This window comes from Sinocyclocheilus grahami, unplaced genomic scaffold, assembly GCF_001515645.1.
Source record: "Sinocyclocheilus grahami isolate Dianchi unplaced genomic scaffold, SAMN03320097.WGS_v1.1 scaffold137.1, whole genome shotgun sequence".
Classification (NCBI taxonomy): Eukaryota; Metazoa; Chordata; class Actinopteri; order Cypriniformes; family Cyprinidae; genus Sinocyclocheilus; species Sinocyclocheilus grahami.
In genome coordinates this window covers 2,398,407-2,415,506 of record NW_015505316.1, presented here as the reverse complement: position 1 = coordinate 2,415,506, position 17,100 = coordinate 2,398,407, and the positions used below count along the sequence as shown (strand labels likewise).

At 36.2% G+C, this 17,100-nt stretch overlaps 1 protein-coding gene and 1 pseudogene across 2 annotated transcripts; one reads left to right on the top strand and one right to left on the bottom strand.

The window, feature by feature from the left end:
• Positions 1 to 372: 372 nt before the first annotated feature.
• LOC107591152 (taste receptor type 1 member 1-like) lies at positions 373 to 5,176 on the top strand (annotated as a pseudogene).
• A 2,298-nt stretch (positions 5,177 to 7,474) lies between these two features.
• LOC107591151 (transcription factor HES-5-like) lies at positions 7,475 to 15,286 on the bottom strand. Of its 2 annotated transcripts, XM_016280193.1 has the most exons (3): positions 9,239 to 9,302; positions 8,249 to 8,377; positions 7,475 to 8,144 (listed from the first exon to the last, which is right to left on the bottom strand). In XM_016280193.1, exons 2-3 carry the CDS (start codon positions 8,315 to 8,317, stop codon positions 7,737 to 7,739), a joined length of 477 nt encoding a protein of 158 aa, XP_016135679.1. In that variant the 5' UTR covers positions 8,318 to 8,377; positions 9,239 to 9,302; the 3' UTR covers positions 7,475 to 7,736. The 2 variants fall into 2 exon arrangements, with proteins under 2 accessions (XP_016135679.1, XP_016135680.1); XM_016280194.1 differs by lacking the exons at positions 8,249 to 8,377; positions 9,239 to 9,302 and adding an exon at positions 15,024 to 15,286.
• Positions 15,287 to 17,100: the final 1,814 nt, after the last annotated feature.

Below are 17,100 nucleotides of genomic sequence, written 5' to 3'. Positions count from 1 at the left end.
GTCTAAAATGTTAAAAGTTAATCAGCATTAATGTCTTGTTTACTGAACTCTTAAAAGAACAGTCTTGGCTTAACTGAATATGAGCATGGATGTGTAACAGCACTATTGCTGTTGTTGTTGATATTGCTTAAATACCTAATGAAGAGACATAAATATTAGTTACAATATACAGACTCCAGTATTTACAATTGCACTAGTCATTCAAACACCTAAACACTTTGGTAACAAATTTCAGGCAAATGCATCTCTCCGTGGTAATTACACGTAGCATGCAAATCCTTGCCACCAACAGAGTATGGAGAAACAGTGGGCTGGTGAGAAGAGAGTGTTTAAAAGCTCATATGTTTCTGAATAGCACATAACAGAGGTAGAATGGGTAAGATGCTGGTCTGGTTTGTGTTTCTCTGTCTCTTGAGCTATATTGACAGTGAAGGGCTCCACCTTCAAGGAGATTATATCATCTCTGGCTGGTTCCCTCTCCATAATTCAGATTCCACCATCCCACCGACACCTTACCTGACTGACTGCACAGTGCACACAGTAAGAATGATATGAAATCTGATATGTCATTTTATTGTACTTTGCATATTCCACTTGTCTGTGATCATGTCAGTGTTTTCTACAGGTATGTATTTTTGTATTTTTGATCAATGAAAACATGTATGGGGTCTTCCAAACAAACAGAGATTTATTATTATTTATCATACTTTGCAGAACACTGCTTGTCTTCATTTTGTTTCCAGAGGCTTGACCAATAAGCATGGCTATCATCTGGTGCAGGCCTTCAGATATGCCATGGATGAAATTAACAACAGCACCCAGAATAAGCAACTCCTTCCAGGGGTTACGCTGGGCTACCGGACATATGATTTATGCTCCCTCCCAGCCAGCAATCTGGCCACCCTGGATCTGCTGGCCCAACAGGACGACAGTTCATTTGTGGACAGCCGTGCTGTGGCCATCATCGGTCCTGACAGCAGTTCCTACTCTTTCACACCAGCCGCTGCTCTTGGTGCATTCCTGGTCCCTCAGGTATGGCATAATCACAACATGATTTATCACCATCAGGTTATCATCTAAATAATAAATTAGATTTTTAATAGCAGTTAGCCTACACTGTAATCAAACCAGGTTTTATGCGTATTTCAATAATTGCTGAGCAAAAAGATCCTCTATCAGCTTTCTTCCGCACCATTCCCAGTGACAAAAACCAAGTCAGCGCAATGATACAAATCCTCGTCAGATTTAACTGGACCTGGATCGCTCTTCTCGGTAGTGACAATTCATACGGTATACAGGGAATGCAAGGCTTATCCCAGCAAGCGTCGCTTTACGATTTATGTATTGCATACCAAGCCGTGATACCCGCTGTAACTGACAAGACGAAGCAATACATGCAAGACATGGTCAAAAACATCCTCAAAACCAAAGTCAACACTATAGTTGTCTTCGCCACTAAGAGGCGGGCCGCTGGCTTCTTTCCTTTTGTAATTGACCAAAATGTGACAGGAAAAGTGTGGATTGGGACAGAGGATTGGTCGGTGGTGTCAACAGTGAGTAGTATCTAGGGATCAGTATGATAGGGACTGTCCTCGGTGTCACAGTCCAATATACTGAATTCTGTGGTTTTGAAGATTTTGAAAGGCATTCTGTGCCCAGACTTAAAGACATTGGTCTCAACAGCCCATTCAGCCACAGTGTCCCATGTATGGAAAATACAAAGCTTTATGAAATAGCGATTCAAGGCTTTTCTATGTCACAGTATGACGATGTTTCCTCCTTTAACGTGTATAAGGCCGTGCACATGGTGGCTCATGCGCTGCACAACATCCTGCATTGTGACTCTGGACTGTGTCAGAAATATAACGTGCAGCCATGGGAGGTGAGTGCTTTCAGAGAAAAATCACTGAAATACTGTATTATAGCACATTTACAATTATTAATGAAATTACTGTCTTTGAATCCAACAGGTATTTCATCAGCTAAAACAAGTTCAGTTTTCAATTCGAAATACATTATTTTACTTTGATTAGAGACCCTCTTACAGGTTATGATATAGTGATGTGGGTATGGACGGACGGCCAGTGGTCACTTAAGGTGGTGGGAAATTACACTCCAGGTCCAACTGAACTTCAGTTAGATGCCTCTCTGATTAAATGGACAGGTCAAGTGACTCCTGTAACCAAGGTAAGTTTATTTCCTTATATGCGTTTCCTTTTATTTTCCTTATGTACTGTATAACAAACTACTTGCAGTACCATTCAAAAGTTTGGGATCAGTACATTTTTCTTTTTTGTTTTTAAGAAATTTAAAGAAAAGAATCGATTTATTCAGCAAGGACACTTTAAATCAAACGGGCCCGTGGCAAAAGTTGGCTCCACCATGCTGTATCATAAGAGTGGGGAAAATGGGGGAAAAAAAACTTTTCTAATTTATCATTCATTCATTAATTCAAAAAAAATTTAAAATAAAAAGACTTTACAAAATACAAAATTTATTTCTTGCATCACAGAAAGAAATTATATTTTAAAGTATATTAACATAGAAAACAGTTATTTTAAATTATAATATTTCAAACTATTACTGTTTAACTGTATTTTTGATCAAATAACTGCACCCTTAGTGAGCACTTGGAGAGACTTTTCAAAAAACATAAAAAATATTACTGTCCCAAACTTTTGAAGTGTACTTGCTTCCAAATAGCTTTCCATCTGCATCAGTATCTACACAACAAAAGCAGTGACAAAAATAAATGAATAATAAAATAATAATAATTATGATAACATTTTTATTAATGTAATAAAGAAGGGAAATAATTCAAATATGGTGCCAGAAATAGTAATAATAATAATAATTATTATTATTATTCTGTCTAGGTTCCTGAGTCACTGTGTTCTCCAGTGTCCTTACGGACACAGAAAGCTCATGACCGGACAACATAAGTGTTGCTTTGACTGCATGGCATGCCCTGCTGCCACCTTCCCCAACAAAACAAGTTCGAAAACACTCCAAATATTATAGAATTATAAAGTGCTAGTGCATAAGGTTGTTCAATGGAGGATCCAGCAGATGGCACACTTTCTTTATCCTCACCCTCCATACTCACCCTCATGTCGTTCCAAACCCCTAAGACTTTCGTTCATCTTCGGAACCCAAATTAAGTTATTTTTGATGAAATCCGAGAGCGTTGTGACCCTATTTGGAACGACATGAGGGTGAGTAATTAATGACAGAATTTATATTTTTTGGTGAACTATCCCTTTAAATTCTGTAATGTAGCCTCATTATGAAACATTTTAAATGCATCTTATACTAACTTGACTTCATATGTTCTCATAGGTTACACTTTCTGCTAGGCGTGTGCCAGAGACTACTGGTCTGAAGCAGAGAGTGAGACATGTAATAAGAGAGCCGAGCTGTACCTGCCGTGGGGCGCTTCGCTCACTACAGCCCTGCTCATATACCTGGGGGTGACCCTGTTTCTCACCCTTGGCACGGCTGTCATCTTCCTGTTCAACCTCAGTACCCCTGTGGTGAAGTCGGCCGGAGGGAAGACCTGTCTGCTGATGCTGGCGTCTCTGACTGTGGCCTCCTGCAGCACGCTGTGCCACTTCAGCAGACCCTCCCACACCGGCTGCCTCCTCAAACAGCCCCTCTTCATTATCAGCTTCACCGTCTGCCTGGCGTGTGCGACCGTGCGCTCTTTTCAGGTGTATAGAGCTCTCTATTTGACAATGTAGAAGAGGTTAATATCTATTAAGAGGTTAATAGCTGTACGTTATATGACAAAATATTTAACAAATGAAAGATAGCTTTTCAAGCAAAACATTTTTCAATAAGATGTTTGTGAGAGTTATAGTTGGTGAAACCAGTGTTAATGAAAACTAAATTGATTAAAATGTTAACATTTTATTTTTATTAATTGAAATAAAGTAAAATATAAATATTAGATGAAAAATGAAAATTAGAAATGTTGCTATGGCTAATAAATGAAATAAAGTAAGTTGAAGTACTAAAATGACTAAAACTGAAATGAAAATAGAAGTTAATAGAAATATTAAAAAAAAATTAAAATCTTGTCAAGAGCACATCAAATTACCAAAATTTTATGAAAACTGAAAATATAAAATATTAATTAATACTATAATAGTATTTAAACAATAATAAAATAACACTAGGTGAAACGGTTTATGTACTGTTCAAAAATAAGAAAAGAATATTTGCTTATGCTCATTGTGATCAAGTTTATCTTAAATATTAGGGATAAACAGTAGTAAAATACAGTAATCATTTTTCACGTTATAACCAAAAACTAAAATCAGTGGTTTTAAATGCTAAGTGAATTTAGGCATTACAACATTATAATGTGCAGTGTGAAAAATGGATATTCATTTTGAGATGACAGAGTTATTAAAATATATATATTTTTAAAGATTAAATTTAAGGGAGTGTTAGATGACAACAAAGGTAATCTAATGGTGAAAATAGGGGAAATGAGCATGAGCAATTAAATATCCAATGTTTGCCAATAACTAATATGATATATCTATATTGTGCATTCTTAATAAATAACTTTCATCCTCATCAGTTCTCATATATGACACAAATCTCTCTCTTTTCAGGTGGTTTGTATATTTAAGTGGTCCTCCAAGCTGCCAAGATCTTATGAGACCTGGGCTAAGAATCGAGGCCCTGAGATGTTCATCTTCATCACGACAGTGGTGGAGGTCTTCATCTCTCTTCTTCGCATGCTCCTCGACCCTCCCTTTCCATCTCGGGACTATGACTTCTACAGTGACAGCATTATTCTGGAGTGCAGTAAGACTCTGTCTCTCGGGGCCTTCGCCGAGCTCATTTTTGTGTGTGTTGAGCTTAATTTGTTTCTGCCTGAGCTACATGTGAAAAGATCTGCCGGCCAATTATAATGAGGCCAAATGCATTACATTTAGTCTCATGATATATATGATTTCTTGGATCACGTTCTTCACAGCTTACTGCATTTCCAGAGGGAGCTTCGCCATGGCCCTTAATGTAGGTGCCATCCTGTTTAGTGTGCTAGGAATACTCGGCGGCTATTTTTTGCCAAAGGTGTACATAATGTTTAAAAAAGCCCCAGTTGAATACAACAGCTCACTTCCAAAACTGCATTCAAATGTACACCATGTCCAAGCAGTGAAAGCAAATAAGACTTTCTACTATGTCTCTCAACAGTAGGATAATCCAGTAGAGCCTATTAACAATACAGAGCAACATAATCCCAGTTTCAGTCTTTTAGAAGCAGCCGATACTCTAATTGTCTCTGGACTGTGAGTGCTTGGCATATGCATAGCCAGTGGGCAGAATGACAGAGAAAGCCTAATTGTGTTGGCTCCCGAAAGGGCAGAGCACCCGGTTCAACTGGCCTGCGTGAACATCTGTCATGTGCTTCGCTCTCATGGGTGCCCAGTTTCACTCGAAACAATTCGGAGAACAGATTTATTTGGGCAGCTGATTTAAATCATGATCTTGGTTTTGCAGATACAAGGACAGATGGCTTTACTTGTCCTGTTTGTCTTTAGTAAGTCTTTAAAGGAATAGTTAACCCTAAAAATGAAAATTGTTGAAAAACTTCAGGTTATCCAATCCAATCGGAACAGATTTGGAGAACTTTACCATTGCATCACTTTCTCATCAATGAATCCTCTGCAGTGAATGGGTGCCGTCAGAATGAGAGTTCAAACGGTTCATAAAAACATCACAATAATCCACATGACTCCAGTCCATCAATGAATGTCTCGTAAACTGAAAATCTGCCAGTTTGTAATAAACAAATCCATTATTTCAGCACTTCTAACCAAAATAATATGTCCATAATAACGCTCGTTTCAGTGTTGTCCTCTCACATCAAAATAAATTTGTTCAAAAATGTTTTGGACTGTTTTCGCCTCTAAACCGTGCTTGATCTGTGCATATTATCTGTTCCAATGAAGAAACAAACTCGTCTACATCTTGGATGGCTTGAGGATGACTTAAGTTATCAGCAAATTTTCATTTTTGAGTGAAATATTCCTTTAATATAACTTTAGGAATTTGGCCCTGCAGCCAATTAGAATAATGGGATTTAATTTCTGTATCAAAATTGTGATGAATATAGGTTGTGCATGTTTTCAAATGCACTTTGTTTCTACAAAAACAGGTTAGGTAGAGCAAAAAAGATGAAAATAAAATATTTTTCATGAACCGTGATAATGATTGATTCAAATGTTCATTTTTGGGTGAAATATTCCTTTAAAGCCTAAACAGCATTTGAGAACATTAATGGAAGAACATCTGACCAGCTGTACAAAGTGTCACAATTTCACTTGATTAGTGACTTTTACATTTTTTTTAAATCCTAAAGCTTTCTGTTTATTACCAGATTTAAATCCCATTTTAAATCCTGAATTTTTCACATAGACATTTGGACTCCACTTGTTGCTTGTCTAATTGTTCAGTGACACACACACACACACACACACACACACACTTGCATCAGCCCCTGGGAAAAGATAGGATGAAAGGCTTGCTGTTGTTAGGGAGGTCATCTCCATTGACTCCAGAACGTGTGAGTTGGGAGCACGGAAGTGTTTCCCACACTACTTTCCTATTGTGAGTGTGATATTCTCAGGAGGGGAGAACAATAGAAGTGTGCCTGTATAGAGGGGAGGCTGCGTAATTGTATTTACTTGACGTTACCCATCTGTGCTGGTAGAAACCTCATATAGACATAGTCTAGATTTATTTTGAGAGCTTAAAATTGTACAAATGCTCTTAAAATAAAACATTTGTGTTGTATTTTTTATGAATGCCATATGAAATTGGACTCTATTCCAAAAAATAATAATCTAAATAAATAAATAAAAAACAGTATTTCTCTCTGTCTGCCTCAAAAGATAAGTCATTTAGAATTTTTTAAGCTTCTATTTGCTTTATTTTTATATTTTATTATATACACCTTATTTGACAGAACTATAAAATAAAACTATCAATTACAAGTACAAATCAGTGGTACACACAAATTGAGAGTAAGTTTTTAAACCAGTTAGCTCAGTTTACTTACAGTTAGTAGATCAGCCCACAAGTGGTTTTTAGTTTAGTTTCCTAACCTGTTAACATAAATTCAGTCAGCTTTCATACCACATGCTTTTTAAATCAAACTATTGCACATATTGTGCCAGGTTATATGTCTTTAACATGCAAACAGTAATTATTAAAACACTAAAAACCATGAATTGGTAATGTAGAATTTTATTAACAGAAAATATTTGACATAAGAGCTCATTTTCAAAACAGCATTGGTCAAGACAACAAACTGGATCCTTTATCAAATGTACAACATGCCTTACCTAACAAAAATGGAGAATTCTCAGTGCAAACATAAAGATACTCTGAAAAACTTTGAAGTACAATTTCATTTTAATGATCTGATACAGAAAACTCCACTGGAGTCGACCTCAATTAAATATGCATACATCAAAACATATACACAATAAAAAACAATTTAAGTAATCACATGTGGTAAAAATCACATTAAGAGCTATTAAAACAGAACAAGAAGCACATAAATCCACCTCTTTCTATTGACAAACACATGTTTGTCTTAAGTTTTTGTCAATCAATATGATGACAACACAAACGTACACCTTGGAAATGAATCTCCTACTTTCATGAGAGACGTTAATACGACTGTCCCTCAGGGTTTACGGTTCACCGCATCTCTACCAGGGTCTCCAGACGGGCCTCCTGATGTCAGGCTGTTGCAAACCAGCCGTGCTCAGTTTAGAGGAAGGTCCTGATGGAGCGGAGCCGATAGCAGCACTCGTTTGCTGGGCGTTGTGGAGATGCTGGAGCTCCCGCCCAGATCCTCCTCCAGTGGAATGAAGAGTGAGGAAGTGGACAGACTCCCTCCAGCAGTGAGAGTAGCCTTCATTATAGTCCCTCTGAGGAAGCTGCTGCTGCTGCCGCTGCTGTTTGAAAAAGCTGACAGTCATTTCCAGGATATCGGCCTTCTCCAGTTTGGCGCTGGGGTCGTGGCTGTGAAACTCCTTCTCCAGGAGACTCTTGAGCTGGTCGATGCAGCTGTTGATGCGGTCTCTGCGCATCTTTTCAACAATTGGCTTCCTCAGCTGAAATCAGATGGGAACACGGATTAGAACATGTTTCAAACTGCATACAGAATGCAATTTTGGTGAATCGTTTGAAAGAAGAATCGCATTGAAATTAAACATACCTTCATTTTGTTCTTGTCACTGAAGTGAAGATGGTCAAAAGACGAAAGCATAACTGAATGGGGTGCCATGTCCAGCTTGCTTTTCTTCAGTGGCAAAAAGAGTTGTGAGTCTCTTTGAGGAACAGCCCCCTGTATTTATACAGCAGCATTAGCATTACAAAGCCATGTGGCCTGTGCTGTGTTACTGTTCCCACACACTACCAGAGACCAGAGGGCCGGCTCATCACAACAATAGAGGACATTAATTTTATGGTTAACTGCCTGCTCGCCTTCCACTGAAGGAATGTTTCCCAAGGTATCAGAGGGACGCCACACTTGAAGGTTTAGTGAAGGAATTTGGCCCTTCAGCCAATTAGAAAAAAGATGTAATTTTCTGTATCAAAAAGTCATGATAAATATAGGTTGTGCATGTTTTCAAATGCACAAAAGCAGGTTTGGTAGAACACAAAAGATGAAAATAAAATATTTTTGATGAACCATGCTAATTGATGTTGTATAATTCACACTTTGTGTAACCAAAATGTAATGCAATAAAAATTCAGTTTATTGATGAAAAAGAATGTATGCACATACATTTAATGCAATAAAGTATATTTTATATATTGCAAAAATTCTAGATAGCACAAACCGTCCATTAATTAAAAAAACACACAACGTAAGCAGTTTTTTTTTTCAAATTATTATTACTGTTTTACAATAAAAAAATATTTCTTTTGCAGCAGGAAACACAGACTCGAGTCCGTTCCCAGGCCAGGAGTATTCCTTTGATAACTGTTAACAACATGACTGTCAGTTCTACTGAGGTTCGGTGGCAAAACAGACGCGTGCACGTTCCAGATTACAGAAGTTCTCATGTAGCTGTTAAACAGCATGAGAACCGTGAAGGCACGCGTGAGAAAGATCAAGATGATCAAACATCTCAATCTTTATCCGCTAAAAATATTTATATGAGACGAAATCATTTGATTTGTAACGTGATTAAAAAGTTACCTGGGTTTGCTTTAATTTATTGTAGCGTGCCAGCAGGCTCCAGTGAGGGTGATTGCGCGGCGCGTTCTGCTGTATCCCGATCGCACGCCCAGCAGACGCCAAGTGATTATCAAAAGCCAAAAGGGTCAGAATTCACCAAAATACAAGCACGTGAGTAAAGTGGTTTTACTGTGGCAATGAAGCGCGTGGGAACGAGCAGGTGAATATTGATTATGAATGGTGCTTGCTATTTGAAGAGGCTTGGAAGCCCCACAGAACACCTTAGCTAACACACAAATACGCGCTCGTGTATCGTGACAGCCACCAGCGAAAACCAGCGACATAATCATTGATATTACAATTAATATTTTGAATAATATTGTTTAACTTTTCACCTTAATTTTAAAGTTTTAGTGATTGCGTTTCAATGTTTTTTTTTGCCATTTTTATTAATTTTTTTTATGTGAAGTCTATATAGTTTTTCATAACTATTCATTTTAGTTTATTTAGTTAGTTATTTTAGAGAAAATTAGAATTATTGCCTTGGCAACTAGCTGAAATTAAATAAATTTAAGTTTTTTATGTTTTATTTTATTTGCGTTAACATTTAGGGCCTATTGTTTCAAGTAATTTTTTCTTTATTGTTTTAGTTAATGATAATAACCCTGATGAAATCGGCTCTTTTTGTATTGTGATGGGTAGCAAAGACTAGTGTTTATGCTACATACGTTGTTTGTGTTCACTTGTATTTTTCACATATATTCTTTTGAAATACTGTGAGTTTGTTTTTGAGGACATTCCCACCATCCTGGGTGCTCTAATCTGACCAGTGCAAACAATGCACTAATTGCTCCATTGAAAATGTTAATTGCATCTTTGTTGTAAAACAAACAGTCAGTCTTAGTGTCACACACAAACTTGGTAAATCAAGCTTTGTGCAATAGTGAGGAATTCAGACCACCTTATTGCATTTTAGCAAAAAAATATAAATGATCACTTTTGTAAATGTATATATATTCTCAACTATAGCAGATATGAAGCCTGTTCCAAGTTTAATTTGAGTTGGATATATGGTTTTGTTCCTGTGATTCCTCTACGCTCAACCACCTGTAGCAGCAGGCCTGAAGACGAGGTTTGTGTGACAGAAGGCACAGGGCTTTTACTGGAGTTCCCATGAGTTCTGTATTGAGAGGCCAGCCTTCCTTTCCCACAGTCGGTTCATTGACTACCCACAGTAAGGAAACAAAACAAGTGTGTCTTGTTACACATCACATTAGTCACGGTGTTTGAACTCTCTTTATTAGAGGGGGACCTAAGACGTAGCAAGACCATCTGGACTTCAGACACTTTTAGGACTTTCCCAGGATTCAGCAGGAGTTTTCAAATCGGTTCAAACCTAGAAATTCTTCCTAATTCTTAGTCAGGTGTTTGTTCATATATTTATTGATTTTTTTTCTCTCTCTCTCTCTCTCTCTCTCTCTTTATTTGATTTATTTAAAGTGCTAAACAATATAGGGACATTTCATGTCAACTCAACCAGAGGTCACCGCTCAAATTTTTGATATTGCTAATATGGAAAGATAAACATATATAAATCTGTTGACTTTAGCTGTCTTTGTTGCATTATGTGCCAGTGGTGACCATTCAAAAATGGTTTTGGAAAAAAAAAAAGGTTTTTCTTCAAAGTTTGCAGGCATGTAGCTCAAAAAACCCACAGTAAGGAAACAAAACAAGTGTGTCTTGTTACACATCACATTAGTCACGGTGTTTGAACTCTCTTTATTAGAGGGGGACCTAAGACGTAGCAAGACCATCTGGACTTCAGACACTTTTAGGACTTTCCCAGGATTCAGCAGGAGTTTTCAAATCGGTTCAAACCTAGAAATTCTTCCTAATTCTTAGTCAGGTGTTTGTTCATATATTTATTGATTTTTTCTCTCTCTCTCTCTCTCTCTCTCTCTCTTTATTTGATTTATTTAAAGTGCTAAACAATATAGGGACATTTCATGTCAACTCAACCAGAGGTCACCGCTCAAATTTTTGATATTGCTAATATGGAAAGATAAACATATATAAATCTGTTGACTTTAGCTGTCTTTGTTGCATTATGTGCCAGTGGTGACCATTCAAAAATGGTTTTGGAAAAAAAAAAAGGTTTTTCTTCAAAGTTTGCAGGCATGTAGCTCAAAAAGTATTAAAGATATCTTAATGCCCTTTTAGATATTGGGTCTTAACATACTTCCCTAAAATAGTGAATTACTCAGTAGGTCTAAATATTCATCCATGACATTTAATATAATGGCTTTCATCACTATACATGTTTATCTTTCTTCAGAAAAAATATTAGCAAAATCGAAAATTTGAGCCGGGGGCCTGAGTTTATACTGTATGACCCTATAAGAATAAAATTTTAACCCTATAAAATATTTAAACAAATGAAATATTTTGCTTTAGCATGATGAGTAGTACATTGTGTGATTTGTTGATGCAACATTTTCCAATCATTCAACAGTATTTCTACTTAAATTTCATTTGCATAGGTCTCTTTATCTGCCCTTACCTTGTTCAGTGTGCAGCACCTGAAGAGCATAATGTTTCTTAGAATATTTATAAGTTCTCTGTTTATAAGTTTTCTGTCATTTCTGTTCGGTTTGCCTTTTAAATTTACCTGGCTGCAATTGAATTTGTGAATCTGTACAGGATGTGCAGTTTTGCAGATCCGCCACTTTGAGGCAAATTGTGGGTGTAAGTTCAACATCCCTTTCTGATGACAGGGATGCCACCTATCCTTACTGATTATAAGGTGTCTTGCTAGGAGATCATTATTGCTCGAGTGGATAACAAAGCACACACAAGCTTGTTTGTAATTCCATATTTATCAAATATGTAACTGAAACTAACTGATGCAATTTAAAAGTTAGTGGAATGTGTGAATATGACGGTAGGAACACTGAATGAATAAGCACATTGCCACAGAAAAGTTTGTAAAATAGACATTTATTACTTTTATAAAACATTTGCAGATGATATCCAGCATCTTCATTTAGTCTACCACTGGGCTTGATTGTTAGACACACCTTTCACTTGTTTAAAACGCAGTTACCTAAATCATCTTTATAAAAGAATTTGTTGGTCATATAGTTGATTATATAAAATCTACAACACCAACAATAAAATATTCCAAAAAAGAACAAGAGGTTAATAAATATCATAAGATCCATTGGATCTATTCAGAAACATGTTCATAGAATATCAATATTGCATCTCAGTGTGAGATATATAATTGCTAACATAGCAGATTCAATTAGCTTGAAACATAATTTGCCAATGGCAAAAATACAGTGAGATCCAAATATAGGAATACAGACAATTGTTCCTGGAGTTTGCTGGAGGTTCTCACAGTCTGCAGCCAATGGGAGCGTTTGGGCCGCCACATGGCTGCTGAAGCCCTTATTGCTCCGACACAATGAGCGCATCTCTGGGGAGCAGGTGGAGGGTTGGAGAGTGTGTGAGAAAGTGCAGCTTGTTGCTCGCCGTAAGGATTAATTGCTCAAAAAAGCATGTGCTGTTTATATGAAAGACCTACAATGAAAAAATTGGTTCAAAATTTCTTCCATTTCTCCCTTCTTTCTAGAATAATTTATAGAAGTATTAAATACCATTATTAATAGTGATTTTAAAAAGTCAAATACAATCATAAGGACAATAAACGGGTGGTTTCAAATGCATTTTTCTGCCAATAAATAATCAACTACTAATCATCAACAAAATGATTATTACACTATGGCAAAAATATTCAGAAAATTATAATTTTCACTCCATTTTATTGAATGAATCTATTAATTGAATTCTCACTTCTAAGTATGAGTCCAAACAAGCAAACAAATGCCCATTTCAATTAGGGACAGTCATAAATACCCCTGTGAGGTTTCATTTTTTTTTAATCTTGCTGAACTCAAGCATTTGATTGGTAGTGTATACCTGTGTCTTGCAACCTTTTTTTGTCTTATGTACCCCCAAAGTCCCATCAGATCGGAAAGTAATTCATAATAGTTGATTTCTTTTAGCATTATCATTAATATTATTAGAGTCGCCAGTATTATATATGTAAAAAATAATTACTATCATTTTTATATTTGAAAGAAACTGAAAAAAAAAAGAAATTAATTACAAGTTTTATTTTATTTATTTAAGTTTAAGTATTAAACTTAAGTTTAAGTTTAAGTATTGTACCCCCAATACCCCAAGTATCCCGGAAACCTGCCTAAATACCCCCAGGGGTCCACACACGCCTGCTTTATAGGAATCACTCATTTATTTTGATAAGGGACATCTGAATTACACTGAAAAGATATTCAATGGAACAGTTATTATTAAGCTATTTCCACCAGAAAATAAACATTATGATGAATCAATTGATTTTCCTCCTGTTGAGTAAAAACTGAAATATGTTGTGTTGTGTTTTGGCGATGGGAATGTTCCACTATTAACGGCACGTGCTTTGTCAATAAATGACCCCAGTGTCACATTACTACATTCGTGAAAATTAAGATTGAAACAAACGTTAAAGTCTTATTCAGACGTTTGAGCTCTTGTAGCTCTTTCACCCATATTGGGTTTATTCTTTCACTGCTTTCATTTACTGAAAGCTTTTTGTTATATTTCTGTTGTTTGAAACAGATCTAATGCTTCTCTTATTATATGAGAAATATTTCTTCATTTGAAGGAAAGATTTGATTGTGTGTTGAAAGCACAAATGATTGTTTTTAACGTTTGCATGTGTTTACATGAATGAGACGTTTCCCCTGTAAAGGGCAGTGGTTTATCATCACTGTTAGTGATTTAAAATTAGTCTTTTATAGGCAAAATCAAGTTTTTACCTTCTGTGAAGGTGTCTTCTGTGCATTACTTCATATTGAAGTAGAGAATAAAAATAAATTTGAATATATTTCCTGCCTATAATCCCTTGTTGTCACTGAATTCCTTGTCCATGAGTTTAACTCATCACAGCACATTTGCACACTTTAAAAGTTATTCAAATCTATTATTCAAATCTACTATTTGGTTTAAACTCTATATTGTGTTTCAAGATGCACATGTACTTAAAAAATATGCCTATAAATGACACATTTGTCAATTCACATTTATAAGCAAAATTATAGTGTCTCTAATCGGGTCTAGTTTGCAATTTATTCATGCCATATTTGACTACTGACCTTTTAGTACATTAACTGCAGTAATTCAGTGAAAAATTATGCATTTTAATCACATTGAGCACTCAACATCCAGTGTAGCTGAATTTCACCAAGCAGAGATAAAACATAATTGCCTACAGTAAGCGAAAGTGTGGTTTATTAGTGGATAAATAAAGATATATATGTGTAGAGGAGTTCATTTCTTGAGACGACAGCAGCGCAATCTCACTCCATTACACAGCAAATCTGGTTTCTTCAGATGTAAACAGGAGGCAGTCAACAAGACTACAAGGCAAACCATACTATCATATTCAAACTTATTATAAGCATTCTCAGGAAAAAAAAGAGGTACAAAAGCTGTCACTGGTGTGTTACCCTTACAAAAGGTACATCTTTGTGGCTTATTTGCTCACAAAGGGTGCATATTAGTAAATGCACATAGTACTTAAAGTGTACATATTATTACCTAAATGGCAGCACCCCACTGACAGCTTTCCTTTGAGTGTAGCTGTGATTTCATTTGACTTGACATAGAAACACTCATCCACATTTTTATATCTCAGAAGCATATATGATTCTGTGGAGTGAGATATGAGATGTTGAATATTTACCTTGTTTGTGAGTGGAAGTTGTTCTCTGCTGATGACTGATCCAGTGATTGTAGGTGCCATGGCTGTGTGTCTTGTGTTCAGTTCTCCGCTAGGATCAGATGAGATCTGTGCTCAACTCTCTCTCCTCTCCCTCTATTTATACTCCCAAATCTCCATATGAATGTGTGAGCCTGGAGTTTGCTGGAGGTTCTCACAGTCTGCAGCCAATGGGAGCGTTTGGGCCGCCACATGGCTGCTGAAGCCCTTATTGCTCCGACACAATGAGCGCATCTCTGGGGAGCAGGTGGAGGGGCGTTTAAGAGGGATGAAGACTGATTCAGCTAGTGGCCTGTGAATGTGGGAAATTTGTGACCTCGTAAAGTGATCTAAGTGACTGCAAGTCGCTTCGGTCTTTAAAGCACAGTTTATTGTGTTCTTCACACAAGGCACAAAATTGTCCCGTTGTCTCTTGGGAGTTAGACATGAGCCTCAAGGTATATACAGTATATGTTTTGCAAATTACTCAAAGGAAAGGATTTGTGCCACACACACACACACACACACACACACACACACACACATATATATATATATATATATATATATATATTTATTTATCACTCTAGGTATGATTATGACATGTTTCACATAAAAGTAACAAATAAATATAACAATGAATATAAAAAAAATATACTTTATATTTATAATTTACTTATTTGTTTGTTTGTTTTTATTTTAATTTATTTTTTATTTTGTGTTTTTCAAGCTTATGCCATGGCAAACTAAAGTACAATATCTGAAGTGTGTACAGGCTCTTTTCCTCTCAGCTTTATGAGGTCTGGGCAGCACACTTCTCTCTTGGCACACTCTCCCCACACATACTTAAGACACTTCCAGCTGTCTGGCCTGCTGTCTGCTGGCTCTCGGTCACACGCTCCACTCAGTGAGAACCTGGGAGCGCTTGTGCGGCACGGCTTCCCACACTTATTCACTGACACTGATCCCACTGATAAAAGAAGCGTGGCCCATTACACAATGTCAGAGTGACTCTGCCTCCCACTTCCCAGCACTCACTGTTCTCACAGCACCTCCCAGGCAGCCAGGCTCGCCATCTGGAGGCATCATTCAATTACCTCCCTTAAACAACAGCGTCCCAGCCCTAGAGTGTACAACATAGGCTATATCAGATAACATCATCTGCTCATTCTAACAATTTTTTTTTGACAGAATTGTCATAATGCAGCAATTAATCTTAGATTCAATGATACAATTTTGTCATGGTTTTATGCATTTATTAAAATGTGAAAATTAAAATTTGCAGGTGTGAATAAAATTATTATATGCATCAGGTTTATATCAACTTTTGTGTATGAGCAGAATAACCCATCATTGCATACTTATTAAATATTTATATAATAAATATGTATATTAAACAATTATAAATAAATAAATGTTTAATGTAATAAATTCAAATAAAATGTTTTGAAAATAAATAAAATAAATAAAAATTGATTGATGTTGAATGTCTACACATGATCATCTTTATCATTACCTTATATGTTGAGTTTTGCTTGTTTTAGAGCTATGAGCAAAATAATCCACCACTGTATATTTAATAAATAGTAATATAAGTATGTACAGTATTCAACATTTGAAGTGGATCAAAATCTTTCATCAAAGTTGTCCTAAAACCTAAAACCAAAATGTGTTGTTGTCTTAGGACAACTTTGATGAACTTTTTTGACCAACTTCAAATGCTGACCACTGTATAATAAATAATTAATAAATAAAATAGGAATAAATGTAAATAAATGTTAAAAAAATATTGCTATTGATATTAAGTTAGTTAATATAACTAACTTAATTAATTAATTAATGTTAACTGTCTAACCATTTAATCTCTTTTCTATCAACGTTTAGGCTGAGTTTTGCTTTCTTGTAGTATTTCTGGACAGATGTTAAAGTGCACATTCCCACACATATTATTGGCTGACAGCATGAATGAGGTCAATGCTAATTCACATGCTCACTGCTGCTCTTTTAGCAATGTCTCAGTCCTTGACTGACAGACAAAATAAAACCCACCTGCTCATTTGGT

What these genes read in the sequence shown, in the direction of transcription:
- LOC107591151 (XM_016280193.1), bottom strand. Translation starts at nt 8,317, where the DNA reads ATGGCACCCCATTCAGTTATGCTTTCGTCTTTTGACCATCTTCACTTC. An exon ending in GTGACAAGAACAAAATGAAG is followed by an intron (nt 8,145 to 8,248) that starts GTATGTTTAATT and finishes ATCTGATTTCAG; the next exon opens with CTGAGGAAGCCAATTGTTGA.